The 27,034-nt window shown below is 45.6% G+C and overlaps 1 protein-coding gene across 4 annotated transcripts; it reads right to left on the bottom strand.

Moving 5' to 3' along the window:
- Window positions 1-507: 507 nt before the first annotated feature.
- On the bottom strand, window positions 508-25,602 carry LMAN2L (lectin, mannose binding 2 like). 4 transcript variants are annotated; one of them, XM_082641865.1, is made up of 9 exons: window positions 24,071-24,176; window positions 23,505-23,585; window positions 21,738-21,781; window positions 20,910-21,027; window positions 20,016-20,098; window positions 5,937-6,098; window positions 5,571-5,685; window positions 2,287-2,406; window positions 508-1,956 (listed from the first exon to the last, which is right to left on the bottom strand). In XM_082641865.1, the coding sequence occupies exons 2-9, from the start codon at window positions 23,545-23,547 to the stop codon at window positions 1,814-1,816; spliced, it is 828 nt and encodes a 275-aa protein (XP_082497991.1). In that variant the 5' UTR covers window positions 23,548-23,585; window positions 24,071-24,176; the 3' UTR covers window positions 508-1,813. The 4 variants fall into 4 exon arrangements, with proteins under 4 accessions (XP_082497991.1, XP_082497989.1, XP_082497992.1 ...); XM_082641863.1 differs by lacking the exons at window positions 21,738-21,781; window positions 23,505-23,585 and adding an exon at window positions 25,404-25,602 and having other exon boundaries at window positions 24,071-24,189; XM_082641866.1 differs by lacking the exons at window positions 21,738-21,781; window positions 23,505-23,585 and adding an exon at window positions 21,636-21,706 and having other exon boundaries at window positions 24,071-24,088.
- Window positions 25,603-27,034: the final 1,432 nt, after the last annotated feature.

A 27,034-nucleotide genomic window follows, 5' to 3' on the forward strand; every position in this document is an offset into this window, starting at 1 on the left:
CTTCCCGGCCCTCTTCACAGAGCCTCAAGGACCTCATGAGCTAGAATCACACAAAGGCCACAAGTGTGACAATCTCCACGCTGAGCTGCCCCTCCTGCACCCCTGCCCGGGCCAGCTCACGAGCCCACTGGCGTCCTCCCACTACAGGGGTCTAGCCAATCTCCCCTGGAACTCAAAAACACAGAACAGCCATTTGCTTTCTCAGTTCCACCTGGTCCGAAAGCCAAGCCCGGGGCCCCAGCTGACCCTCTGGCACTCTGGAGCCGCTCTGCCATGGGGGGAGGTCAGGAGGGTCCCACAGTCATCCCACCTGCACGAGAGCACTACCGCCTGTGGGAAGGATACAAGAAAGCTGAAGACAACCGAAACCCACAGCCAGACAAGGTAACCCTCCTTTCCTTCAGGGCTGAGCAGAGGGCTTTCCCAACCCAGAAGGCAGGGCAAGGGTGGATGGCTTAAGGCTCAGCCAAACCCACCCGTAAAAGGAACGCCACTCAGAAGTTCACGTTTGGTGTCCATCAGCCATGTTAAGACTTTCCCTCAGGATACAGAAGCACAGGGCTAGGAGAGCTCAGAGTCCAAGCCCTCCAGGGAGCCTCCAGCCTGTTAGCAATGGAATCACAGGGCAGACAGGTGAGCAGCACGTGACACCTCATCAGGTAAGGCAGTGGAATCAGGGCTGACCCACAGAGGACACTCAGGCTCGGCTGCTCAAATGACAATGAACTCTTCCAGGCACGGATGACGGGGGTCTACTGCTTCCAGATTTACAACAACCATTCCTTCTCTGTTAAGAAAGAGAAGCCAGGTTTCCTCTTTGGGGAGTATCCAAGCTCAAGCTATAAGAACAAAGTTTCCTTACATTTTGAACACTCTAAGTAGGATTCCAAAAATTATGATGAACACAAAACATGCAGCTAAGCAGGCTCCAGAGAGTCCAGAAACATCTCCACGTGGTCAGATCATGTGACAGATGTTGCTTTCGGTGTCAAAACGTGGAGCAGTCAGTTTCACAGTCCCACTGCATCCGTGACGTCTCCCAAGCTTCTCTTGACCTGCACACCAGCTTTCAGCCAAACCTGGCTGAGGGCCTAAAGGGACCTAATTGGGAGGGTCATGAACACACCAACAGAACCAAGATCCACCCGCAAGAACACAGGCTAGAGCAGTGAGCCCCAGCAGAATGCCCCCTCCCTACGGCCACCTAATGAGGTCAGTGAAACTCAAGTTTGTTCTGCAGCCCCAGGCCCCAAGAGGGAGGCAGCCAGATGTCTTTTCCAGCTCCGGGTGCATCTGCAGAGGACAATGAATGGAGGGAGAGGAAGGCAAGGCAGGGTAGAAGTTTCCATCCAGATTTCCAAGGAAAGCTCCTCAGGTGGAGAGAGGCTTAGACAAAAAGCAAACACCAGTGGATAGATGGCTGGAAGGTATGAGGAATTATCAGTCTTCTAGTCTTTGCAGATTGAAGAATGAAGCACGAGGGTCCTCTGAGCCCAACAACAAGGCAGCCTGGGCTGTGAAACTCTTTCCGGTGGTTTTGGCATCATGACAGCCTGTATGCTCTCCATCCCTCTTCGCTTCCAAGTGGCAGGACTGCGGGGAAAGGCACATCACAGCAGCGTGGCCCGGGGGGGTGGGCTTCCTGATCCAGAGTTAGACATCCTCACGGGTGACCAGAGGAACACAGCGTCCCTGCACTCAAGGCTCCAGTGACAGAACCGAGTCCCTGACCCGCCTGGCTATGTGCTCAGGCCGGTGCCTGCTCCTCCCACACTCCTGGGTGACAGTCACAGAGGTCGTGGTCGCAGGAGGCTCAGTAGAAGCGCTTTCGGCTCTGATCTTGCCATTTGTTGTAGAGTATGAGCCCAATGACAATGGCAAATACGGAAAACACCAAAGAGAAAAAGACGATGAGAAAGAGGGCCAGGCCACTCAGGGGCGGCAGCGGGGCTGTCACTAAGGAAGCAAGAGAGAAGCAAGTCAGAATGAGGGAGCCCGCCTGGTGGGAAGGACCAACCAACAAGCTATCGAGTCCCCACTTCTGGGAGCTAGAGCGCAGACTCTCCCTTTCCGGATGCCGCAATTTAAAACCTAGACAGCCCACAGTCTGCTCATCTGGAACACGGAGACAACTGAGAAAGCAGGGGCAAGTGCTCCAAGCGCTTCGGAGAAGAACCCCGAAAAGAGGCAGCCCCGCCAGCTGTATTGCATGTCACCCCAGACCCCCCCCAGCCCTCAACCTCCTCACTGGCCCTGGGGCCTTTCCCCAGGATCCCCCGTGCTCACTCTCGGGCAGTTTCATGTTGTCCACCGAGGGCAGGAACACATCTCGATGCAGCTTCTCCTCTTCTGGGGTTCTCTCCACCGTCAGCTCAAACAACTTCAGGGAAATGACGTCATGGTTGTCTAAAGAAAAAGAGAACAAGGATTACTCAAGCCACCCTGAAAAGACTGTCTTGGTTCAAGCTTCTAATCCACGGCTAACAAACAGTGACCTGAAAAAAAATAACTGAAACTTCTGTTTCTCATCTAAAAGTAAGGACAAAGAACAGGGAATATTCTACATTATCCTGTATTTATGGTTTTTATCAACAAGCATGCATTACCTATACAATTTTAAAATTTAGAGAGGGACTTCCCTGGTGGTCCAGTGGTAAAGAATCCGCCTTCCAATTCAGGGGACGCGAGTTCAATCCCTGGTCGGGGAACTACAATCCCACATGCCTCGGGGCAACTAAGCCCATGCGCCTCAAGTAGAGAGCCGGCGTGCTGCAGACTACAAAGCCCACGCGCTCTGGAGCTGCGGCGCCACAACTGCAGAGCTCACACGTCCTGGAGCCCGCGCACAACTAGAGAGAAAACCCGCACGCCACAACTAGAGAGAGAGAAGCCCACGTGCCACAACGAAAGATCCCGCATGCCACAATGAAGATCCCGCGAGCCACAACTAAGACCCGACGCAGCCATAAATAAATAAGTAAATAAAATATATAAAAAAGCGAAAGTCAATGTTATAAAAATAAATAAAAATAAAATAAAATTTAGAGACGATACAAGAACTAACCCCCAATCACACGTAAAACCTTCTAGTGAAAGGAGACACAGTAGCCCCACAGCTTCCCTTTAACACGGACAACACACACAAGCAAGACAGGAGAGGGCCTCACAGCAGCTGTTCAATGGGCCATGAGCAGGGCACGGCTATTGGCCTGGAACACACTTCCCTTCTGGACTGTGCCTAATTCTCTGCAGTAACGGTGACCCTGAATCTCACTATTAATTACCAGAGAAGGATGAAGAAGTTAGGGACTCAATTTTTTCTCTCCTTTTTTAAAGTAACATTATAAATTCAGACAGTCAAACATACTTGACGCGTCTCAATACACCGAAGTTGTATCTCTTACTGAAGCTCAACCCAACCCAACTTTATCCAGTGGGAGCCTACTGGAGTTGGCTCCCAAGTCCTTTTACACGAACCCAGAAGTTTTTGCTTCCTTGCTTTTCTAGGAAGTTTTCAGCCTGTATTTCCTGCCTTAGACCTGGCAATAGCCATATCCCCAAGACGCTCTTGTTCCTCTTAGTACTGGTATTCGTATTCAGAGACCACAAATGTGAGTGCTAGGGGAGCTCGTTGCTGCTAGGTTGGTTATTGCAGGCTGGATTTCTTGCCATCTCTATTATTAGGATGGCACTTACAGCTGCTTGGACCCTTAGAATCTTCGGCAGACCCCCAGGTAAAAAAAACTGGATTTACCTTCAATTAGAAAAAATGTTTTCTCTGCCAGGACTGAGATTAAACCACGGGACAGGATAAAGAGCCACAGTGATGCTCCTCACAGTGTAGGGGCATCAAAGGCTGGGACAGCTGTGATGTGTCCTTTCTCAGCAGTTTCCAATAAGCCACAGCAAAACAAGTTAAGATGTTAACAAGAAAGACCTTAATAGAAAGACGCAATTTGTATTTAGGGGTATCCTACAGGCGGAGAACATGGACGTACTAACCTAGGCATTACCGCCAAGAACTTAGAACAAAGGACTCCTTAGGATAAACAAAAAATTATTCTCTTTGGCCATTTCCAACAGTTGGGAACAACTTCCCACTGACAAGTACAACAGGAGGTTAACTGAGCAGGTCCCAGAAGCCTGCAAGCTCAAAGGAAACTTGTGGACAGGGATACCTCTTTCAACTTGAGTCACGTAACAAGATTCCATAGCAAAGATCTCCAGCCTGTGCCTCCCCTTACCTGTGCCAAGGTAAGATGTCCCACAGCTCTGGCCTACCTGCACAGTATTTAGAACTAGCTGCCAAAATTAATCTCTTGTAAGTGACAAAAAGCAGATCAATGATTGCCTGGAGGCAAGGTAAGGGAGGAATGCTGCAAAGGGGCACAAGAGAACTTTTCCCTGATGGAAACATTCTGTATCTTGAATGGGATGGTGGTTATATATATGTAAGTATTTGTCAAAACTCTTCACGCTATATACTTCTGTTATGTGGAAACCATATCTCAATAAGGTTGATTTTTTTAAAAAAATTAGTTGCCAGGATTTACAGAATCAGATTTCATTAAAAAAATCCAGATTTCCAGCTTCTCTTGAAAAACTAGAAGACATGGCCTCACTGAGCCCACATTTTCTATTGGCAACAATGGCTGAAACTGAGTGGACGCTGCCCATTTCAGATGGGGATTTGCCTTTCTTTCTTGCCAGAAGCAAGCTCTACTTCATCCTAGCTTCACTCATAATACATTATATCAAAAGAACCAAAAGTTTAATGCTTTACCTCTTCTGAAAAGACGTTATGATTGATGCTAAAGCCAAGGGAGAGAATAAGCACATAAAAGAAGCTTCTAATCGGAAACAAGTAGGAGGAAAATCCAGAGGAGAGAGAACAGTAGAAAAGCCCGGTACTGCTAACGCCACATAAGTCAAGGAAGGCAGGGGTTTCAGAGTAATTGGTCAAACAAGCTGAAGAGAGGACAAACAGCAAGCACACAGAACAGCGAAGAAACATTAGGAGCTTTTACAAAAATACTTGTGCTAATAGCAGGGCGGAGGCACAGGCCCGAGTGCAGCATTTACCATGTGGTAAATTCACAGAGGTGGATGTCTTGGAAACACAAGCCTCTGCACACACAACACATTCAAAAGTCTGGGCACAAGGGAGAGTCTGGGGGTCGGAAGAGGGAGGGCAGAGTCGAGGAAGAGCTTTGTTAACAGAAAGGGAACTAAGCACATTAGGTGAAAGGACAGGAACCTGACTATAAAAAGAGGCACAAGAAATAGGAAAGCACAGAACTCAAAACACAGGCTGGAAGAGCTGGCTTGAGGTAGAGGCAAACACTGCTTTCCATTAGCACCAAACATCTCCTGAAGACAACTGTGCTAGATAACCCCCCGCCTGGGCTTTTAAGGGATCTGGTCACGAGAATGCAGGAAGATAGGCGCTCACAGGGCATTTGTTTGCCAGAGCTCTGCCTGGCTGGCTCTCCCCTCTGAGAAGCCTCACCCAGGCTGCCTATCGAGACGTGACCTCAGTTAGGGCAAGTAAGGAGTGCACATGGCAGTACCTGAGAGATCCCCAGTGATGGAGGAGGTGCCGAAGTAGTAGCCCCGGGGCAGACGGACACCGGGCACCTCTATGCAGTCCCTCCACTCATGCTTGCCATCGATGTCCATCATTATCTAGAATAAAAAGAAGAGATGGGGCTTCCCTGGTGGTGCAGTGGTTGAGAGTCCGCCTGCCGATGCAGGGGACACGGGTTCGTGCCCCAGTCCGGGAAGATCCCACATGCCGCGGAGCGGCTAGGCCCGCAACAGTGAGAGGCCCGCGTACAGCAAAAAAAAAAAAAAAAAGAAGAGATAAATCAGGGCCAGGCCACGGAAGCGGGAGCGAGACAGCCCATATCGCCAACAGTTTCAGAACAGGGACTCACCGTCAAATGCCTCTTGACATAGCGAATCACAAGGAAGGTGTCATAATGGAGATTGCGGACAATGGCCGTACAGCCCCCCAGCTCTGTAGGCCGCCCGTCCCGCTCGTGATCATAGCTGAGGGAGCCATTGTTCACCATGGCTGAGATGTAGGGGAAAACCCGCTGGGAAAGCAGGGAAGGAAAAGCAGAGAACGGTGAGGAAGTACTCTTAGGAACACCTGTGCAAACAGCATCAGGAATTCTGCACATAAAGCTGAGCTCCTCACAGCAGACCAGACAACCACTCTGTCTCATCACTAGCAGCCCCCAAGAACCCACACTGAGATGGTCACTCGAGGGACATGGCCCAGAAGTGACGGACCTCTCTACCTGCCTTCAGGAATCCTTGCACCCATTTGGGGTGGGTCTGAAATGGCCCCTCTGACACTCTGGAGTCTGACTGCAATCCTCCCAAAGATCGCCACTTGGCACTTATAGTCTACCCAAGACTGTTGTTTTTCTTCGTGTGTGTGTGTGTGTGTGTGTGTGTGTGTGTGTGTGTGTGTGTGTGTGTGTGTGTGTGTGTGTGTGTGTGTGTGTGTGTGTGTAATGGCCATGTAAACTTCTTGAAGAGAAAAATCATTTATTATGCCTCTCTGCATGTGTCCACCTTAGCTCCATCCCTTCCCCGCCCAGGGCAAGTATTTTGCACACAGAGGTACTGCGAAAATACCTGTTCAATCAGGGAAATCTTTCCATTCAGGATAGAACATTTCAAATTCTAAAATTCTATAAGCATATGATGCTAAATGGGTCAGGACTCAGAAAGGGCAGTGTCAGAACCAGGCTGCAAGGTGGTGTTCTCCAGCCACAGATGACTATTCTTAGTCAAAAGACCATCCAGCCCATTTAAGCTTCACCACACATAACTTCTCCCACTAATACTCAGGGCGAGGTTCTCCCACTGAAAGTTGCCCCACATGCCACCCATTTTCCCACCTACTTCAGAGGCCCTCTCTCTCCAATAGACTCGTGGAGCAAATTCTTCCCTAGAAATAATGAGCTAACCATTCCAGAACAAGCCCAGTGCTAAGGCAGTGCAGAGAGGCAGGGGGATGAAAGGACAGGAAACATGAGACATGCCACTTCTTTGGTGAGTCCCTCATTGTCCTAAACAATCAACATGCAAGGTGAAGATGCAGTCAGAATCGGAGACTGGTGACTCCTGAGACAATAGCCACACGGATTCTAAACAGTAGCAAATGTTGGATGGACACATAGGGAGTATGGGATGGCCATGGTGGGTCAAGAACTGAGTACCTGGACTCCGGGAGAATATCGTCTCTTCTGGGCCTGAGAGGGTCCAGCAGGTTATTATAAAAACAAGAGAGGGCACAGAAGACAGGAGACCAAGTCAGAAAGAAACAGCCATGGAAGAGCTATGACCCAGCTGTGGTGGATGAGCAAACCCATCTAAATCCCCAAACAGAATTTCAGGGTCCATGGAAGGCATTTCGCAAGTCCTCATACCCCTCAAAATTACAGGCAAAACTATATGCATAGGTGTTTGTACATTTTCTAAGGAGAGGGTCTGCTGCTATCGTCAGATTCTCAAAGGGGTCCACTAGGAAGACCCCTCTAACCCACATGGGGTCCTGAAACTCTCTGTAACTTTATAAAACACACAGCATCACACTCTCCAAGCAGGTCTCACTTATGTCTCTGACAGTCCAAAAGTCAGGCCATGAGTTGGTCTGTACCCAGACTACAGTATTTCTTTAGCAAGGGGAGGGACAGGAGTGATAAAGAGGGCTAAATTCTTCCAAATTCAAGATGTCCTTTACTGCCCAGGATCTCAGGATATAGCTCTTGCCCAGAAGACAAAAATCCCACCACTTGAGAGGCTATCAAATTAACTCTAATCCAAAGGGATCATTTACCCTGTAATTGAGCCTTATGGACATATATTTCCAAACAGTTATTCTAACCGACAACATGTGGGCAAGAAAAAGCTCTGTGGGAACGTTGCAGCAGGACAGACTTAGAAAGAAAAATCACAAGGTTCAAGCATGTTGAGCTTTGCTCCAGAAAACTGCTACAGTTCTAAGCTACGAGCAATAAGAGATACCCGTACAAGCTCAGCTCGGCCCTGCCCTACAGGAAGTGTGGGCAAAGGTGGAGAACCCAAAGCGTTCCTGCCCTCTAATACTTAGTGAGCACCTGTTACGAGCCAGGCACAGTCCCAGATGCTGGGAGCTCAATGGCAAACAAGATAGGCAGACATCTGCTCTCATGGAGCTGACATTAAAGTGGAGGGGACAAACAATAAATAAGTAAATAAAATCATTTGAGACTGATAAATGCTATGATGAAAATAAAACAGGTAACACAATAGAGACTGATGAGGAAACATCTCTCTGAGGAGACAACATCTGAGCTGAGACCCAAGTAGTTAGAGGGAATCCACCAAAAAATCTGAGGGCACAGGAAGCATGAGGTTAGCATATTCAAGGACCAGGAGATGACAGGGGTGTCTTCAACCCAGCTAGTGAAGAAGGGGCTGGTGTGAGTTGAGGAGGGAGCCAGCTCACACCAGCCCCTCACAGGCCACAGCAAGGGTCTGGGGTGAGCCTCAGAGCAGCGGCTCTTCTCTTGTGCCACTGGTGGCATATGTACAGGATTACAGAAAGGTATGAAATGAATCAGTGGATGATTAAACTACTGGAAAACTACTCTTCTACAACTATCATTCAGGAAAAGAGAATCATGAGTATGTTATCAGCAGTTTACAGAGATGGGCTTCTGACAAGAAAGCCCGTAACTTCAGTGAACAATTAGGGAAAGAAGGGATTGAAAATGCCCTCGTGAGCTCTGATGATCCCAAGGCTTGCTTCATTTATCAACCCCAGCACCTGACCTGTGATCAGAAGTTGAAGTTGTAAAAAAAAAAAAAGAAGTTGAAGTTGTAACTTTCAAGGGCGTGCCTAGGACAGCGATCCTTAACCTAAGGGGACCTTACTCTTCCCAAGGCTGGTGAAGCAGCCAATCAGCCAGTATCAGCCAGAGGCAAGCTGGGCATCAAGATGACCTGGGGGAGCTTTTCAACTGCACATACACGTGGGTCCCGCAGTCAAAGAGCCTCACTCAGTAGGTCTAGAATGGGGCATGGGACTATGTATTTTTTAAGAGGCACCACAGACGACTGGGATGTGCAGCCCAAGTTAAGAAATACTGCCTTAGACAGAGTCCCACAGCTTTGGAGCTGGAATCTGTCTACTTCAGCAACTCCCGACTTGGCCTTCCACCTTCCACCTCACATTAACAATGTCTTTAAATGCCATCTTAACGTCTATGCCCAGTCAGGAGTTCTTGAAGGGTTCCTTGGGTACCCACTCATTTGACAGAGCAGCTCATTTTGTTTCCTTGGAAAGCAGCCTATATGTAGCCAGAACCAAAGGCAGAAGAATCACCCTGACTCCGGCAAAGGTGGTAGTTTCATTCCTAATTTAAGAGTCATCAAAAATTAGGAACTCCTACCTATTGTCCAAATGGTTGATGTCAGAAAGGTGGGGAGACGTCTTCAACTTTTTGTATTACAAGGCCCTCCACACGGTATTGCACCTTCAGTGTAACTTGATTGAAAAGGGACTCATGAACTTGTGGTTGTGTGGATCCTATGCTGAAATTCCACAGGTGCAAAGCACACAGGCTGCAAACCACTAGGTGTAAAAAAGAGCACACATGGCCCTCTGTAATCAGGGAGACCTGGGTTCTAAATGCAGTTACACCACTCTCTGAGATTCTATTTCCTCACTGTAAGCAGGGAGAACAATACACAGCTCACAGGGTTAATTACGAAGATGAAATGAAATATGTAAAGCATTTAGTACAGTGTCTGGTATTCAGAAGGGAGTCAATAAATGTTCATTCAACCAATGACTAAATTAATGAATTTTTAGATATATTGTTCACAGGTGTTCATATATAAACACAAAGCCAAACATATGTCTTTTAGAGCAGTAATTCCCAGACCATTGGCTGTCATGGACCACTAAAATCTCTAAGCATATTTTTGGGATTAATAGGTTTGCCTTTTCTTGCTTTTTTTTTTTGCCTACTAAATATATTAAAATATAATAATCAATGACAGGACAACCATCTATAATAAACATCATTTTTTAAAAGAACATTTTAATCCAAAAAAAGAAAGAACTATATAATTTTATAATAAATAAATAATTAATAAAACATTTCTCATTTATGAAAAGTCACTTCACTGTTTCTATTCTTAAACCAGTGAAACTCTGTAACCAACCAATATGAGTCTATGAACCAGCATCTAGGAGCCACTCTCTTAAAGCAGGTTTACCAACCTAAACCCCAGTGCAGTTGAGGAAGCTGGCCAAGTTTGCTCCCTGGAACCTATATGTGAAAAAAAGGAGGGTGGGAGGGGAGAGGGAGAGCACAGAGCCACACCAGCTACTGCCAAGATGTCGGTAAAATGTCCCTGGGAATGTCACCTAGTGGTGTGAATACGAATAGCTAGCGTTTTTTGAAAGCTTACTCTGTGCCAGCCACTGTACTCAGTAATGTACACATATGCGTTCATTTAATTCTCACAACCCCGGGCTTCCCTGGTGGTGCAGTGGTTGAGAATCTGCCTGCCAATGCAGGGGACATGGGTTCGAGCCCTGGTCTGGGAAGATCCCACATGCCGCGGAGCAACTAGGCCCGTGAGCCACAACTACTGAGCCTGCACATCTGGAGCTTGTGCTCCGCAACAAGAGAGGCCGCGACAGTGAAAGGCCCGCGCACCGCAATGAAGAGTGGCCCCCGCTCACCGCAACTAGAGAAAGCCCTTGCACGGAAACGAAGACCCAACACAGCCAAAAACAAATAAATAAATAAATTTAATTCTCACAACCCTAAGAGGTAGTACCGGTATCTGCATTTCACAGTTAAGAAAACTTGTTTAAGATAATGGAGGTATTAAGTAGTGAAACCAGGGTTTGAAACCAAGTAGTCTGGCCTTAGAGCCCTGGCTCAATCACTACGCCACACTGCTCTCAAGATCAATCAGTATCGAACAATGGTTGGTATATACTTAGATACAACCAAAACCAGCAAACAAACAAACAAAAAACCTAGGTCTCTAATATACCCTGAAACACAAAGAAATACTGGAAAATGGCTCCAAACTAAAGGAAAGGAGAGATATGACAACTGAATGCAACACAGGATCTGGGGTTTTCTTTTGCTATAAAAGACACAGTGGGGACAACTGGTGAAATCGAATAAGGTCAGTAGATTAGATAATAATATCGTTATCAATGTTAAGTTCCTGATTTTTATCATTGTGTTTAGGGAAAACAAGTGAAGAATTTAGGATTAGGTAAACATGATGAAGGCAATTTACTCTTAAGTAGTTCAGAAAAAATATACACATATGTATGAGGTCAGACACACACACACACACACGCATGAGCACAGGGACAGACAAACATACACATATACAAGTAAAAGAAAAGGACAAAGCCAATGTACTAAAACATTAACGTTTTCGGAAATCTGGGTGAAGAGCATTCTGGAATTCTTTGTTGCATTACTGTTAGTTATCTGTAAGTCTGAAATTATATCAAAATTAAAAAAATTTTAATGATTAATCTGAATCTAGTATTTACCACACTTTCAATTTTTCTGTCTAAAAAATTTCAAAATTAAAAAAAGGTTTAAAAAAGTATGTTAAATATGATGCAATGTTTTCATTTTTAAAAAGGTGTGTATAGTTCTGTTTTTGTTTTAGTCTTTTCTGATTTTTCTGTAATGAGCTTTTACATAAAAATAAGAATTAACAAAACAAACGCCTCTTCTACAGCACCTCCCTTCACACCTCCGTGTGACCCGCCCCTTGGCTCACCAAAAGAACACACTCACTGCCACTTCCCAGACAGATACTTTTCAGACTTTCAAAACTTTCTAAGTCGCTGGTCCTACAGTACTCTTCATCCAACTAACCCTTTGTGCAGGAATCTGGATAGAGGTGACTGGTTCACTGAGCAATACCCATCCTACTTAGAATGGGTAACATCAGTGAGATTAAGCAGCATGAGAAGGCCCCTGCTCCATAAGCCCCCAAACTCCTACTAAACTAGACTAGCTGTAACTCTGTCTCCAAGTGTCAAAGCTCCTCAACTGGAGGATACGGAATAGTGCAGCCTCCAGGCCAGCTGACTGCCTGGAAGTGCTTCACATACTTGAACATTAATTATCATGAACTCTTAAACTCACAGAATGATTTTAATCCCATTTATCTTAGTTGTGATCCCCAACTAGAACAAACCCAAACCATGTAATGTGGGGACTTCAATAGAGTACTGTAAAATCAGGAAACCTTAAACTCTAAGTATGCCCCAAACACTGAAGTTCATAACCACCTACCCAGATTAAAGGGCCAAGATGCAGAACACAGCCTAAGAGGCAACACCTTAATCTCACTGCTAACCACCATTATGGTAGTATGTGAATACTTCTTGCTAACTCTATGGAATAGGAGATCCTGTCTATAGTTCTACTGTGGGGAACCCATGAATCTCCTGACACTGTATATAAAATCCTATTGTATTCAAATCTACCAGAAAGCCGTACATTTCTACTTCCCCTGAAAACTAGCTCTCACCAATGAAGCTCAGCCTCACTACCTAATCACATCTGAGAGCTTGCTGGACCTAGTTTCCAAAGGAGTGTCTCTTAGAAAACACTGCCTCACCAAGGACTGAGAAAAAAACAAAACAAAACCTAAGTCACATCCAAGTAGTATAACAAGAGAATTTAAAAGTTATGGAGTTCCTTTAATACTGTAAAAACTCTGTCCACCAACAATAAAGAGACCAAAAGGGATTAGTGTCTTCATCAACATAAAGACTTGAGGGAATGTGCTTTTCAATTGGAATGGCGTATTATTGTTAATTTTCTTCCAGTTTCAAAAGAGGAAAAACAATCATCACATTAAAAAAATACAGGAAGCACCTCAAACTAGACTTCCAAGCTGGCCTGATCTGAGAAGGGCAGTGAGCTGCTCGCAACGCTTTCCAACCAGCTGTTTCTGCCCCCAGGGGTGAGGCCCGAAGGTCCCACTGGGAAGAATGAGGGCCAAGGCTGCAAAGGGCTGCACTTCTGGGCTCTCATTCCAGGAAGGCCCCTTGCCACCATACTCTCATTTCAACTGAGAGAAGACATTCCTACTCCAAGACTGCTACTGAGTTCTCTGCAACTTTTCAACAACATCTGGGCTCTCCTGAGAAACAGATGACCATCAGCTGATGACTTCCTGGTGCCAAGAAAAGATGATCAGGTTGTGTTTTAATCAACATTGTAAAAAGTTAGCAATGCCAACATGTAACTCACATACCACACAATTCACCTATTTAAAATCTATAATTCGGGGGCTTCCCTGGTGGCGCAGTGGTTGACAGTCTGCCTGCCAATGCAGGGGGCACGGGTTCGAGCCCCGGTCTGGGAGGATCCCACATGCCGCGGAGTGGCTGGGCCCGTGAGCCATGGCTGCTGAGCCTGCACGTCCAGAGCCTGTGCTCTGCAACGAGAGGCCGCGATAGTGAGAGGCCCGCGCACTGCGATGAAGAGTGGCCCCCGCTTGCCGCAACTAGAGAAAGCTCTCGCACAGAAACGAAGACCCAACACAGCCATAAATAAATAAATAAAATTTAAAAAATATCTACAATTCCATGGGTTTTAGTATGTTCACAGGTAAGATTATGATAACCGCAATGAACTGTAGAACACTTTCATCACCCCCAGAAGAAACCCTGTGCACTCTCCCCACCCCAGCCCCCAACCCTGGCAACCACTCATCTACTTTATCTCTATAGATCTGCCTATTCTGAACGTTTTTTATATATGGGATTATACAATATGTAGTCTTTTGCGACTTGCTTCTTTTGCTTAGCATCTTTCCAAAGGTCATCCACATTGAAGCATGTATCAATGCTTCATTTCCTTTTAATGTTGAATGATATCCCATTGTATAGATATATTTTGTTTATCCATTCATCAGCTGATGGACATCTGAGTTGGATCCATTTTTGGCTATTTTGCTGCTATGAACATTCATGTAACTTTTTGTGTAGACATGTTTTTATTTCTCTTGGCTGTATATACCTAGGAGTGGAACTGCTGGATCATATAAACTCTACATTTAACCATTTGAAGAACTATGGAATAGTTTTCCAAAACAACTGTACCATTTTCCATCCCCACCAGCAGTGTATGAAGGTCCAATTACTCCACATCTTTACCAAACTCGTTATCATGTTTTTTTTTTATTTTAGCCAGACAAGTGGATATAAAGTGGCATCTCATTGTGGTCTTTTTTTTCTCACTGTGGTTTTGATTTGTATGCCCCTAATAGCTAATGACATTGAGCATCTTTTCATGTGTTTATTGGCCATTTATATCTCTTCTTTGGGAAATCTATTCAGATCCTTTGGCCATTTTTCACTTGGGCCATCTTTTTAATTACTGAGTTGTACCTAGAATATATAAAGAACTATTACAAGTCCCTTATCAGATATACAATTCACATTTATTTTCTCCTATTCCACGGGTTGTCTTTTCACTTTCTTGATAGTGTCCTTCAAAGTATAAAACTTTTTAATTTTGGTGATTCACGTTTTTTTTGGTTTTTTTTGTTTGTTTGTTTTTTTGCGGTACGCGGGCCTCTCACTGTTGTCGCCTCTCCCGTTGCGGAGCACAGGCTCCGGATGCGCAGGCTCAGCGGCCATGGCTCACGGGCCCAGCCGCTCCGCGGCATGTGGGATCTTCCTGGACCGGGGCACGAACCCGTGTCCCCTGCATCGGCAGGCGGACTCTCAACCACTGTGCCACCAGGGAAGCCCACGTTTAGTTTCTGATCCACTTTGGCTTAACATTTATGTATGGTGTGAGGTAGGGAAACACTTCATTATGCTGCCTATGGATATCCAGTTGTCTCAGCACCATCTGGTGAAAAGATGATTCTTTCCTTATTGAATTGACTTGGCACCTTTATCAAAAATCACTTGTTCATAATTGTGAGGATTTATGTGTGGATTTTCAATTCTACTCCATTGACCTATATGTCTATCCTTATGCCAGTACCACACTGTCTTTATTACTGTAGCTTTACAGTAAGTTTTAAATACAGGAAGTGTGAGTCCTCCAACTTTGCTCCTCTTTAATCAAGAGGAGGCTATTCTGGTTCTCTTGAATTTCAATACTGATTGTAGAATCAGCTTGTCAATTTCTGCAAAGAAGCCAGCTAGGCATTTGAAAGACAGGGATTCCCTCAAATCTGTAGATCAATGTGGGGAGTGTATCACCATCTTAATGATATAAAATTTTCCAATCCATGACATGGGATGTCTTTCCATTGACTTAGCTCTTTTTCAGTTTCTTTCAACAGAGTATAAGTTTTTCAGTTAAATTTATTTCTAAGTACTTTATTCTTTTTGATGATAGTTAATGGAATTGTTTTCTTACTTTCATTTTCTGATTGTTCAATGCAAGCATATAACACACAATAGATTTCTGTATGTTCATCTTATATCCCATAACCTTGCTGAATTCATTAGTTCTAATAGCTTTTTGTGAATTCATTAGGATTTTCTATAGATAAGATCACATCATCTACAAAGAGAAATTGTTACTTCTTCCTTCCCAATCTGGACTAGCTACCCTGACTAGAACCTCCAGTACAATGTTGAATAGAAGAGGCAAGAGCAGGGCTTCCCTGGTGGCGCAGTGGTTGAGAGTCCGCCTGCCGATGCAGGGGACACGGGTTCGTGCCCCGGTCCGGGAAGATCCCACATGCCGCGGAGCGGCTGGGCCCATGAGCCATGGCCGCTGAGCCTGCGCATCCGGAGCCTGTGCTCCGCAATGGAAGAGGCCACAACAGTGAGAGGCCTGCGTACCGCAAAAAAAAAAAAAAAAAAAAAAAAAATTGTAAAAAAAAAAAAAAAGAAGAGGCAAGAGCAGATAGTCTTGCCTTATTCCTGATCTTAGCAGGAAAGGATTCAGTCTTTCACAATTAAGTATGATGTCAGCTGTAGGGTTTTCATAAATGCCCTTTATCAGGTTAAGCTCCCTTCTATCACTAATTTGTTGAGTATTTTTATTATCATAAAAAGGTATTTAATTTTGTCAAATACTTTTTCTATATCTATTTATATGATTATATGGTTTTTGTCCTTTATTCTATTAATATAGTCTATCATATTAATGCTCAGATATTAAACCAATTGTGAATTCCTAGCATAAACATAGTGTATTTATACATGGTGTATCCTCCTTTTTATATGTTGCTAGATTTGGTTTACTAGTGTTTTGTTGATGACTTTTACATCTATACTCACAAGAGATATTGGTCTGTACTTTCCATTTCTTGTGATGTCCTTATCCGGCTTTGGTATCAGGATAATACTGGCCTCAAAGAATGAATTGGGGGCTTCCCTGGTGGCGCAGTGGTTGAGAGTCCGCCTGCCGATGCAGGGGACGCGGGTTCATGCCCCGGTCCGGGAAGATCCCACATGCCGTGGAGCAGCTGGGCCCGTGAGCCGTGGCCACTGAGCCTGCGCATCCGGAGCCTGTGCCCCGCAACGGGAGAGGCCACAACAGTGAGAGGCCCCCGTACCGCAAAAAAAAAAAAAAGAATGAATTGGTTAGCATCCGCTCCTTTGATTTTTCATATGGGTTTGAGAATTGGTATTAATTCTACCTTATGTTTGGTAGAATTTACCAGTGAGGCCATCTGGGCCTGGGCTTTTCTTTGTGAGTCACTTTTTAATTACCAATTCAGTCTATCCAGATTTTCTATTTCTTCAACTATCATTTTAACAGCCATTTATGGTCTGACAATCTCACTGTGGCACAGGTGGCACCCTGTTCTTCAAATACTAAAGCTCTTGACTTACCTAAACAATTCTTATATTGCTCATGGGGGAACTGAGGTTATGTGATTTTGAACGTGTCCTGATTTCAGGGAGGCAAGCCTAAACACAACTTAAATCCTAAACTCCCTCACCCCCTTCTCAGATGCATTAATGTTGCTAGTATTTTCCCAATATTTCCTCATAAACAAATGTGGTAGACAGTGAACTGAGCAACGATGTCAAGGGCACTCTGGTGACAAGGAAACAAGAAACCAGAGAGACAATTTTACCACTGCCTTGAGGGATCTGCTGAACTGTTCCACAGCCCCTCCTGCCTGCTCCTTGTCCTCCTCGTCCAGCACATCTTCAACACACGACGTTTCCAAATTTTTTAAAGGTACTATATTTGTCACCCTCTCCTTATGAGCTCAAGATAATAAAGCAAAATAAAGAGACTGCAGTCTCTGGAGTCAAACCCACTACCTGGGTGTCACTGACGAGTTTTTTTTTTAACCTTTCTGTACTTCAGTTTCTTACCCATAATGTAGGGATAATAATAATATCTACCCCAAGGGGTTGTTAGGATAAATAGGTAAGGCATGTAAAAGCACTTAAAACAATGCCTAGCACCTTTAAGTACGATGTCAAAGAAAACCATGCCGCTAACAAAACACATTTTTGACCTCACCCTCTAAGACAGTACCAGGTCGTTGGGATGTAGAGAGGAGTAGTACACTTTCTCCGCTCTCTGCACTGAGCATAAGCTCTGAGAACTGAAATTGCAGAGGAGATCACTCCGAGAAGGAACATCTCCGTTCTCCAGGAAATCATCCTGGCATGAGGAAGAAACGGATGGCAGGTGGCAGAACACCGTAATTAAAAGTGCAGCCCGTGGGATCAGGTGGCTGTCACCTTAGACAAGACACTGCTCCAGTCTTCTGTGTATGCATTGGTAAAGTGGGAAAAATAATATTGACTATAAGGAGATCTGATGAGGATCAAAGTAAGAACTGTAAAGTACCCGGCACATAACAGCCACTAAAAAACAGAAACCGCTTTTATTCATTTTTTAAAAATTTAGTGTTAATAAATAAATTTGTTTAATAAATAATAAGGAAACAATGACCTGACGTTGATCCAGGGGTTCTTCATCCTGGTTATGTACGGGACTCTCACCTGGAGATCTTTGAAAAAGTAAGGTTGCCCAGATTGCACCTAAGACAAAACAGCATCAGGCTTTCTGAGCTTGGGGCCTGGACATCAATAGTTTTAAATGCTCTCCAGGTAATTCCAAGAGCAGCTGGGAGTAAGGCAGAAAAGAAGTCCCGATTTTTACCATCTGAAACTAATTTTTTTGATTCACATCTACTCTCCTTACAAAATGAGGCCCATCAGATCTGCCCTCTCAACCAGAATTACTCCTATCTGATGGAGACATGGAAGCTAAAAGAGCCTGAACGATTTATTTCTGGGAGAAACAGGGAGCCACGTTTAAAACTCTAGTCAAGCCCTGAAGCCCACACCTCTTATTCAGATGTATTTCTAACTACCACCACTATTTCTTCAGCGGGACTGCAAACCTTCTCATGACATTCCCCTCATTAAAATCCTTTAATGCACTTACCCCCTTAAAATACTTAGAAACCCAGACTCCCCAACAGACACACCACCCTTCAGAACCTGCCCCACAATGTGCACGGTGAGGACGAGTCACCTACATTCAGGATGCTCTGCTGCCGGTCTAAACAGCCAAGTCACCAACCCCCCAAGGAGACACTGCTCAATCTCACAGGCCAGTTAACTTGCTCAAGAGGGAAGAGTGTTAGCAGCAAAGAATGCAATGTGAATGGCGGCCCTGGAACATGGCGAGACTGAGGGCCCTGTTTTTCTTTCTACCCTCTTCTCTCCCTGACCCCCCTTTTTCCCCTCACATCCACTTTCCCTTCTCTAACTTTATCACCTTAACACATGGCTTTTCCCTCTGCACTGGTTCCTAATTCTGCAGATTTCAACGTCCATGTCACTTCCTGGAAGAAGTCTTTCCCAACCACTGTCCCCACCATCACCGTCCCACCCCAGGTTAGATGCTCCTGCTGGGTCTTCCTATAGCCCCCCCTGGAGCACCCCCATCAGCACCCTCACTACTACATCAGCACCCCTGCTACTAAGTGCAAGGACTGTGCTGGTCTCGCTAATTCCCAGGGCCTGGCACCTTGAAAAGTGCTTGATGTCTGATGGACGGAGGAAGAGCCCAGAAGCAGCGTGGAGAAGCAAGTCTATAACTGACCCACAACAAAGGTTCCTCTCCTAACTCAGGTCTCACTTTCCACTTCCTCTAAGCAGAACTCTGTGGGGAATGTGAAAAACTGTTGAATCTGGGTGTTGTATATACAATGATCTGTTCATCCAATTTTTTTGTAAGTTTGAAATTTTTCATAAAGAACTTTTGGGGAAAAAAGTAAAGTAAGTTCTGCCTCCATTCCTAATCCTGCCTTTCTTGCTAAATATTATTTAGCAACAGGATACCCAGCAACAACGTGTCCTAATCATCTTCCCACCATCTGCTCTTAGGGCCATTAGGCAGAGAGCGAGCACAGACCTGTTGCTAGTGTAAGACAGTACTTAAGAACACTCAGGGTCAGCTAACAAAAAGAAGCTTCTGCCAACAGCCAGATACTGGGTTTCAACAAAATGCTGAGATTTCATCAATTTATTTTTACAGCCTTTCCTAGAGGAGAGGAGACTTGCTGTGCAGTCCTCTGAGAAGAGGAAGAAGAGGATGCTGGCAAGGGGGAGCAGCTGCAGAAGAGAGCTCAGCAGTGATACAGGACGTCAGGGGAGTGGAGGTACATAAACTCAGCTTGCTCTGTGCTGGCCTAGGCGCACCAACCAGCCACGCATGCTCAAGCCCAGGGGCTCCCAACGTGCACAAGAGAGCGCACTGTTAACACGAAAGAAGAAGCCCCCATTCGTGAGAGCCATTCCCAAGACTGTGCACCATAAACAGTTCTATCTAGAAAAAACCCTGACAGAGATGTTAACTCTTGAAGTTCAGCAGGTGAAGAAAATAGAACCGAACCCCTCACTTTCTTTCCCCTGTTTCCTCTTGAACGACATTCCTAAGGCAAAGGGCTGTGACGTCAGGGCAGCTGACCTAAGCTCTGACACTTGCCATTACCTCTTGCTGCTTCTCCTCATTGGGATACGTGTCTACAAATACTCCCAGCCCCACAAATTTGTCCATGTTTCCAAACACAGGCCCTAGAGAGAGAGAACAGATGATGAACAGTGAAATAAAGCCAAGAGTTGATAAAGGAATAATACATCACTATGATAGAGGAAAAAGTGAAATTCAAAAGACTCCCCAGCCTCTCCTTAAGATGAGGAAACAGCTGTAAAAGCACCCAGTGAAGGGCACGGCCTGTAACAAGCACCCAGTAAGCACCTGCAGTTGTTTGTCATTAAAGGCGGGGAAAGAGAGAAGGCCAGCACCACCCTGTTTAGCATCCCAGTTGCTCCCTGATCCATACTGGTTGCTAAGGCGCCCCTAAAGAATTCTGCTTCACAAACACTTGGTGACGACTACACCCCTGAGAGAACTGGATTCCCAAGTTTCCACTTCTTGTTGCAGAAGAGATCAGGTCAAATCAGGCCGAGTTTTGCCATAACTTGGAGCAATGGCTCCCGCACAACGAGGAAAAATAGATAACTCTTCTCCTTTCTCCTGACTCAGGAGTTCTGAGATCGGTCACTATGCATGCCCAGAAGAAACCAGCGTGCCCAATGTCAGCGTCGGGACAGGCAGTGCCTTCCTCCGGCCAACGGGCCGGGAGGTTTCAAAGGGAAAGCGGAAGTTACCAATTAGCAAGAAATCACCCCGGGATGAGTCAAGTTCAGCTGCTTTTAGGACTCAGACCCCATTCTAGAGACTAGACAGGCCAGTCTTTATCTACAGACATCAAGGGAGAGGGAAAACCGCTGGCACTGTGGAGACGCACCCTTCTCAAAAAGAGGGCACACAAAAAAGCAGGCCTGTCACACACCCCACAAGAGCAACCCAGGGTCCCAGTACCTGGCTGCATCCGATCCTTCGTGTACCAGATCGCCAAGCCGTCCCCGTGCAGGTTCTTCTTCCCTTGTCCGTGGATTTTGAAGTGCACCTGCAACTCCCAGTCTCTCAGGAAACATGGCTAAAGTGAAAAAGACCCTAGAATCAATGAGGAACATGAAACGCGAAGCCCTCAGGCCCTCATCCACAGTCTACAGGCTCAGAAAACACAAACGCAGGTGACGTGGGGCTAAGGGGTAAAACCGAGATCTAAGACTTGCTAAGTGTTTGGGTGGTAAAATTAAACAGACTGAGCCATTCAACTGTATATGATATTTAATATGAAAAGTGAATAAACCTCCCCATTATCTTCACCATCTCTCAACAGAAACAGGATAGCACTCCAAAGTTGGAAAAGACAAGAGAACTTCGTGTTAGAGCACTGTGATCCTACATCCACCCAGCAAAGGATCTCAACCTACAGAGCAGAGGTGGCTGATTAATTAACACACTCATCGGCAACTTAAGATCACCCCTCTGACAGAAAGACTCTAAAAAGCTTGGATTTCAAGAAGGGTCAAAGCCCCATTCATTACAAAAGAAAAAGATAAGCTAAGTCATTCTGCAAAGGTCTCCAGGAATAATTAGCAGATGCTATAAACAACTCTAATTGGCTAGACTTGGCCCTATGCCAAGCTGAGGGGCACCCCAGAGTTCCCTTGAGAAGGGGTAAGCTATGCCCCCACCAACCTCAGGCCCACAGCCAAGGAGCACAAATGCACCAAAGGAGAACACCACCATCCCCAGCACAGGGACAGCCTCTGGTGGAAAAACATTTAAGGAGGTGGTTACCAAACAGACTCTTGTTTTTCTTCTTTTGAACTGTGTATCAAAACCTTGGAAAAATGGAGAAGGAGGTAAGTGGATGGTTAAGTGTTCTAAATAGTTGAACACTTTTAACCGACTTTCAAACCAGAGTGGGTATTTGATTTACAGAGGCTCCTGGCTAAAGTTCACCGTGAAGAAAGAAGGAAAAGAAGAGCAGATAGACCAGTGGGGTCCAGCCAAAGGCCCTCCAAACAGATTGTTCTGGGGAATTCCCTGGCGGTCCAGTGGTTAGGACTCCGCACTTTTGCTGCCGAGGGCCCGGGTTCAATCCCTGGTCAGGGAACTAAGATCCCACAAGCCTCGTGGCATGGCCAAAAAAAGAAAAGATTGTCCTGGCTCTTGAGCAACATATTGCTAGATTATTTTGTTTTCATTTTTAATTTCTGGGAAATCTTCCAAAAGTGTTAGTATTAGGAGTACGTAGTCAAAAATAAAAGGGGTATGGATACTTCTGAGTTCACCAAACAACCCTGAAATCTCCAATAGCTTTCCCTCCTCTGATGAGCCCAATCCCTGTGTTGTCATTCGGGGTTCTCATCTTTCTGCTATTTCATTTAGATTTCATAGCAAGAGTGAAATTCAATGGCAGGAAGCTGCCCCATAGCCAATGGGTAGGTATGATGCCTCTGGGAAAAGGGCAGGGCCAGAGAAGTTCACACTGAGCCAAGAGGCGTCTGCCATTTATCCTTGGCCTTGTGTAGCGCAATGCTATACAGCCTTGTGTAGCGCAATGCTATACAGTTTTGCTCAGGGCTATGTCTAACAGTGGGTCTCAAACTTTGCTGCATATTAGATTCACCTAGAGAGCTTTTAAAAATCCCAGTATCTAAGCTGCACCCCATTCCAATTATTTCAGAATCTCTGGGGGTGGGACCCAGCCACCAACTCCAATGGACAGCCAAATTTGAGAACTGCTCAAACAAATCCATCCTATTCAAATAACTCAGAAACAATGCCAAAGCTCATTCTGAGAGTCAAATAACAAAAAACACAGGTATCAGAGAATCTGAAAAAGAGCAAGATAACTAGATCCTACACTAGAATCACTGCTACATAAAAGGGTTACGTAGAGACAGCTAGAAAGACAGCAGCAAAGTCTTGGACACAATCATTTACAATCTATAGACCTGTACCAGTGAACCTTGTAACAGAGGTGTAACAAACAACAGCACATTTCTATAACCATTTTAACTTTCCAAAGATTTTTCATGTCTATTGCCTTATTTTATTCTCACAATAACCCTGGTGGGCAAGTAGAACAGATATTATGAAGCTCATTTAACAGTTGGAGAAACTGCAAACTGAGAGAGGATAAATAACTGCCAGGGCTCACAGTGGGTCTGTGACACAGCTAGATTGAGAACCCAAGTCTTTCAACTGCCAGCCCTTCACCTCTTCTACCAGAACACACTGCCCTGCATTCTGTCCAAGACCGAGTTCAGCACTGTAATCTGGGATAAGGGGCCAGCTTGTGCAAATAGCTCCACGTAGAAACTTCCCATCCCGCTGCTCCTTTAGAATTCTCTGCCACACAAAATGAACAGGGGAAATAAATCATTTCCTTTTCTGAGATTCACTTGTCTACAACTAATGATAAAAACCATGTACAAGTAAGTTCTTAGCTTCTGCGAACCCATGAGAAAGTGTTAAAGGATGCCAAGGTCACTCCTAAAAGTGGTCCTAAAAGATTGAGAAAGAGCCCTGGAAGCCGAAAAGAAAGCATCATCTTACACTTGTACAAAATCACAGTGCAGCCACACCAGGAATACTGCATTCACTTCTTGCCGCCATACCTCAAGGAAGACAATGTAGCTAAAAAAGGCCCAGAGAAGGACAAATAAAATGATCAAGGGCTCAAAGTGGCTTTTACACGAAAATAAAATTTAAAATTCGACTCAAAGGGAAATAACAAGGGGTAGGGGGTGGTGTTACTGGGATGAAGCTTGAGATAAATTTAAAAGAGCAGTCTTCTATTTCATAAAGCAAAGTAATTAAACATGAGTTAACTTATTAACCTGCAAAATAACACTATCAGGTCAATCAGGAATTAAAGACTGCTACTTTTCTATTTTCACAAAATAGAATCAAAATTGATTATTTAATATACTTAGGGCAACAGAGCATCTCCCTAAATATCTGATTTCATTATGAAGGTCATGATCATCTCTGAAATGAAAATCCCTGATATCCACAGAAGACAGAATACTGGGATAGACAGTGAAATTAAGTCAGTATGCCACCGGTGAACTTTTTAGTACTTTCTGGGTCAGCCTCACAGGAGGGAGAAAGATTCTTACCACCCGGTTCCACAGGGCACCCTGTTTACTTTGCATATCTGGGGTAAGGCGGATATACTGGGTCATCACCATAGCATTGCCCATCAGATTCCACAGGGAGGAACTGCTTGTGCCTACACCTAAGGAGAGGAAGCAGATCAGTTCATTCTCTTCAACACCAACCCGTTCGGAAAGCCACCATGGACCCTCCGAAAGCTGGAGTCATCACTGCTTTTTCCCCTTTCATGTCACTCGATCTCCCATCTTCTGTCGCTCATAACATCTCAACTCCTTAGCATCTTTACAGTTTCCTTTCACAAAGACTTCCTCAGGTGAAGACCCCAGAGCACATCAGGGCTGTCACTTTATCCATGCCACAGTAGCCACAGTTCAGATCCATTCTTCCCCATTTTGTATGTGAGTAAATTTTAGCACCATGAAATAAAAAAATTTCCCCAGTTATACCAAAAGAGCTCGACCCTTTGGGGCTCTGGGGCTTAATCACATTCTTTCTTTGAACAATCCAAGCGTGAAGCTACTTTTCTCCTTACCTCAGACTATCAGCCCCTTGAGAGAGAGAACTTTGTGTCTGTATAACCCACAGTATTAGCAACGAGAAGGCACTGGATGCATCTGCTAAGTAAATAATCACCCTTAGCAGCAGTGTATACACTCTTGCACTTTGTGTTTTTGTTTGTTTGCTGTCCCCATATCCTCCAGTGGGGAAACAGGCTTGTGTTAATTAAGCCATCTACACTGATTTGGTCTTCTTTGTAGCTAACCATGTAAATTTTCTGGTTGATAAGCTGTGCCTAGCAGCCTACGAACACTAAACAGAGCAAAGCTAACCAGCCTCTTTCATCAATAGGACTCCTGGACTGGAGAAGAACACGTGTCTTAACTGACAACAGAATTTTATCTTCTCAGTCCGGCCGAGTTCTACCCTACCTCTGCCGCCTGCTTTATTTCTAGCACATCCACGGCTCCATCCGGAGCCCGGCTCATTGCTAGTGGCCCTCAATCACTCCCATCGGTCGCAGTTCTCTCCCCTTCCCACATTCCTCCTGTCCAACTCTAAGCTCCCCTTCCTGCAGGCCCGGCGCTAGTGGCATCCGAGAGCGCGGCTTCGACCTGCTGGAAACTTCCAGCGCTAACTCCGGGGTGGGAGGGAGGGTAAACGGGCCCCTGCCCTTCGTACCCGTGGCTCCCAAACACAGCGAGAGCCCCCGGTGCCCCCACCCACAGCCGGCAGCATCCTCGGGGCCATGAAGCCCTTCACCGCCCCCGCCTGTACGGACAAGCTCAGGTCCGGAAGCTCTCCCCATGCACGACCACCTCGCCCCCGGCGCCTCACCCTGGTAGGGCTTCGACAGCGAGTGCTCCCGTTTCAAGTACTCGAACGTTTGACCCGCCCTGACTTGCCGTGGCCCCTGCCCAGACCCCAACAAAAGGAGAAGGAGCAACATCCTGGACCCATCCCGAGCCGACAAACGCCGCCGCCACCGCTGCGACCACCCAGAGAATTCCAGGGCCGCCGCCATCTTTCCCACTGCCTTCCCTTCATCGAAAGCCCGCCCCGTCGTCCAAGCCATTGGTCCATGGAACCACCTGCTTCACGTCCTATTGGCTCTCGTCGAGTCCCCGCCCCCACAGGTGAGCATTTCACCGATTGGCTGGCTTGAGTACCAGTTTGCCTTGCCAACTCAGGAAAGGGGCGCGGCCGAATGCCTCGATTCCCTTATTTGCATTAGTCCTGAGTGCCACTAGGCCTGCTGAGGTACGTAGTGATTTCCATTTCGTCTATACATTCTAGAGTAAATTTAAAGAGATAAAATGTTTCTTCCAGTTCCACGCAAACGTTCTAGCCTCTCTGCCATAGTACTCTCCTGACCGTGCGGATCTATCAACTGATCTATAGAACTGAAGGGAGAAATAGACAACTTCACAACTCAAGTAGTCGGAAAATTACCAGGAAAATTATCAAATTTATAAAAGACTTGAAGAGCACTATCAAACAACTTGACCTGATGACATTTATAGAAATTCCAGCCAACAACAGCAGAAGACACATTTTCTTCGGTTGCAAAAGAAACATTTCCCAAGATAATCTGAACCAAAAAAACCCAAACCTGCACAAATTTAAAAGAATTGAAAGCACATAAAGGATGTTCTCCTATCATTACAGTATTAGACTAGAAATGAATAACAGAAAGATTTCTGAGAAATCTCCAAATGTTTGGAAATTAAACTAACTTCTAAATTACTCGTGAGGGAGTAGGAGGCACTGGGCGACTTCAGCGAGTCCTCTGAGAAATGGAACAGAGTAATCAATCCTTTACCCGTTGGTGCAATAATACATCCGGGCCCCGAAGCCAAAAAAGTGAGATTCATCCCAGCTTCCATTCTCTTTCTCAGCAATTCCACCACCGAAACAGTAAATAATCATGTCTTGATGGTTTTATCCCTCATTATTTCTCAAAGCCATCACATCCGTTCCATCCCTCCCTTTGTCTTTCCCCTGAACCACAACAAGTGTCCCAACTGTTGTTCTGGCCACCATTATCCACATGGCCATCCAAGTGATCTAAACCATCTACCCATGCACTTTCCTGAGTGTCAGGGTTAATTAAGTCCATACGGGTAAAGCTCTTACTCCTTAGAGTAGTGTCTGCCATGTAGTAAGCACTAGAGTGTCAGCAGCATCACCATGATTATTAACAGAGCCCAGTATGGCTCACCATCACCTGTGGGGAAGAGATTCAGGCCCCTCAACCTAGCACACAAAGCCATCTGCCATCTGGCCCACAGCCCGCTTCCTTGTCTATATGCTCCAGTTTCCCCTGTTCCCTCTCCTTTGCCCCAGCCCACTTTCTCCTGGAGGCCTTCCCTGACTCCCTCAGCCAGCGGGCAGTGCCCCACTCTGAGCTCTCAGTGTTCCCAAGCACATTTCTTACACAGTACTTGCCAGCTCTGTGTCTCTGTCTT

This window comes from Mesoplodon mirus (assembly GCF_964341445.2).
Source record: "Mesoplodon mirus genome assembly, chromosome: 14".
Classification (NCBI taxonomy): domain Eukaryota; kingdom Metazoa; phylum Chordata; class Mammalia; order Artiodactyla; family Ziphiidae; genus Mesoplodon; species Mesoplodon mirus.

What these genes read in the sequence shown, in the direction of transcription:
- LMAN2L (XM_082641863.1), bottom strand. Translation starts at nt 25,590, where the DNA reads ATGGCGGCGGCCCTGGAATTCTCTGGGTGGTCGCAGCGGTGGCGGCGG. An exon ending in CATCACTGGGGATCTCTCAG is followed by an intron (nt 2,407 to 5,570) that starts GTACTGCCATGT and finishes CTTTTTCTTTAG; the next exon opens with ACAACCATGACGTCATTTCC. An exon ending in CAACATGAAACTGCCCGAGA is followed by an intron (nt 1,957 to 2,286) that starts GTGAGCACGGGG and finishes TTGCTTCCTTAG; the next exon opens with TGACAGCCCCGCTGCCGCCC.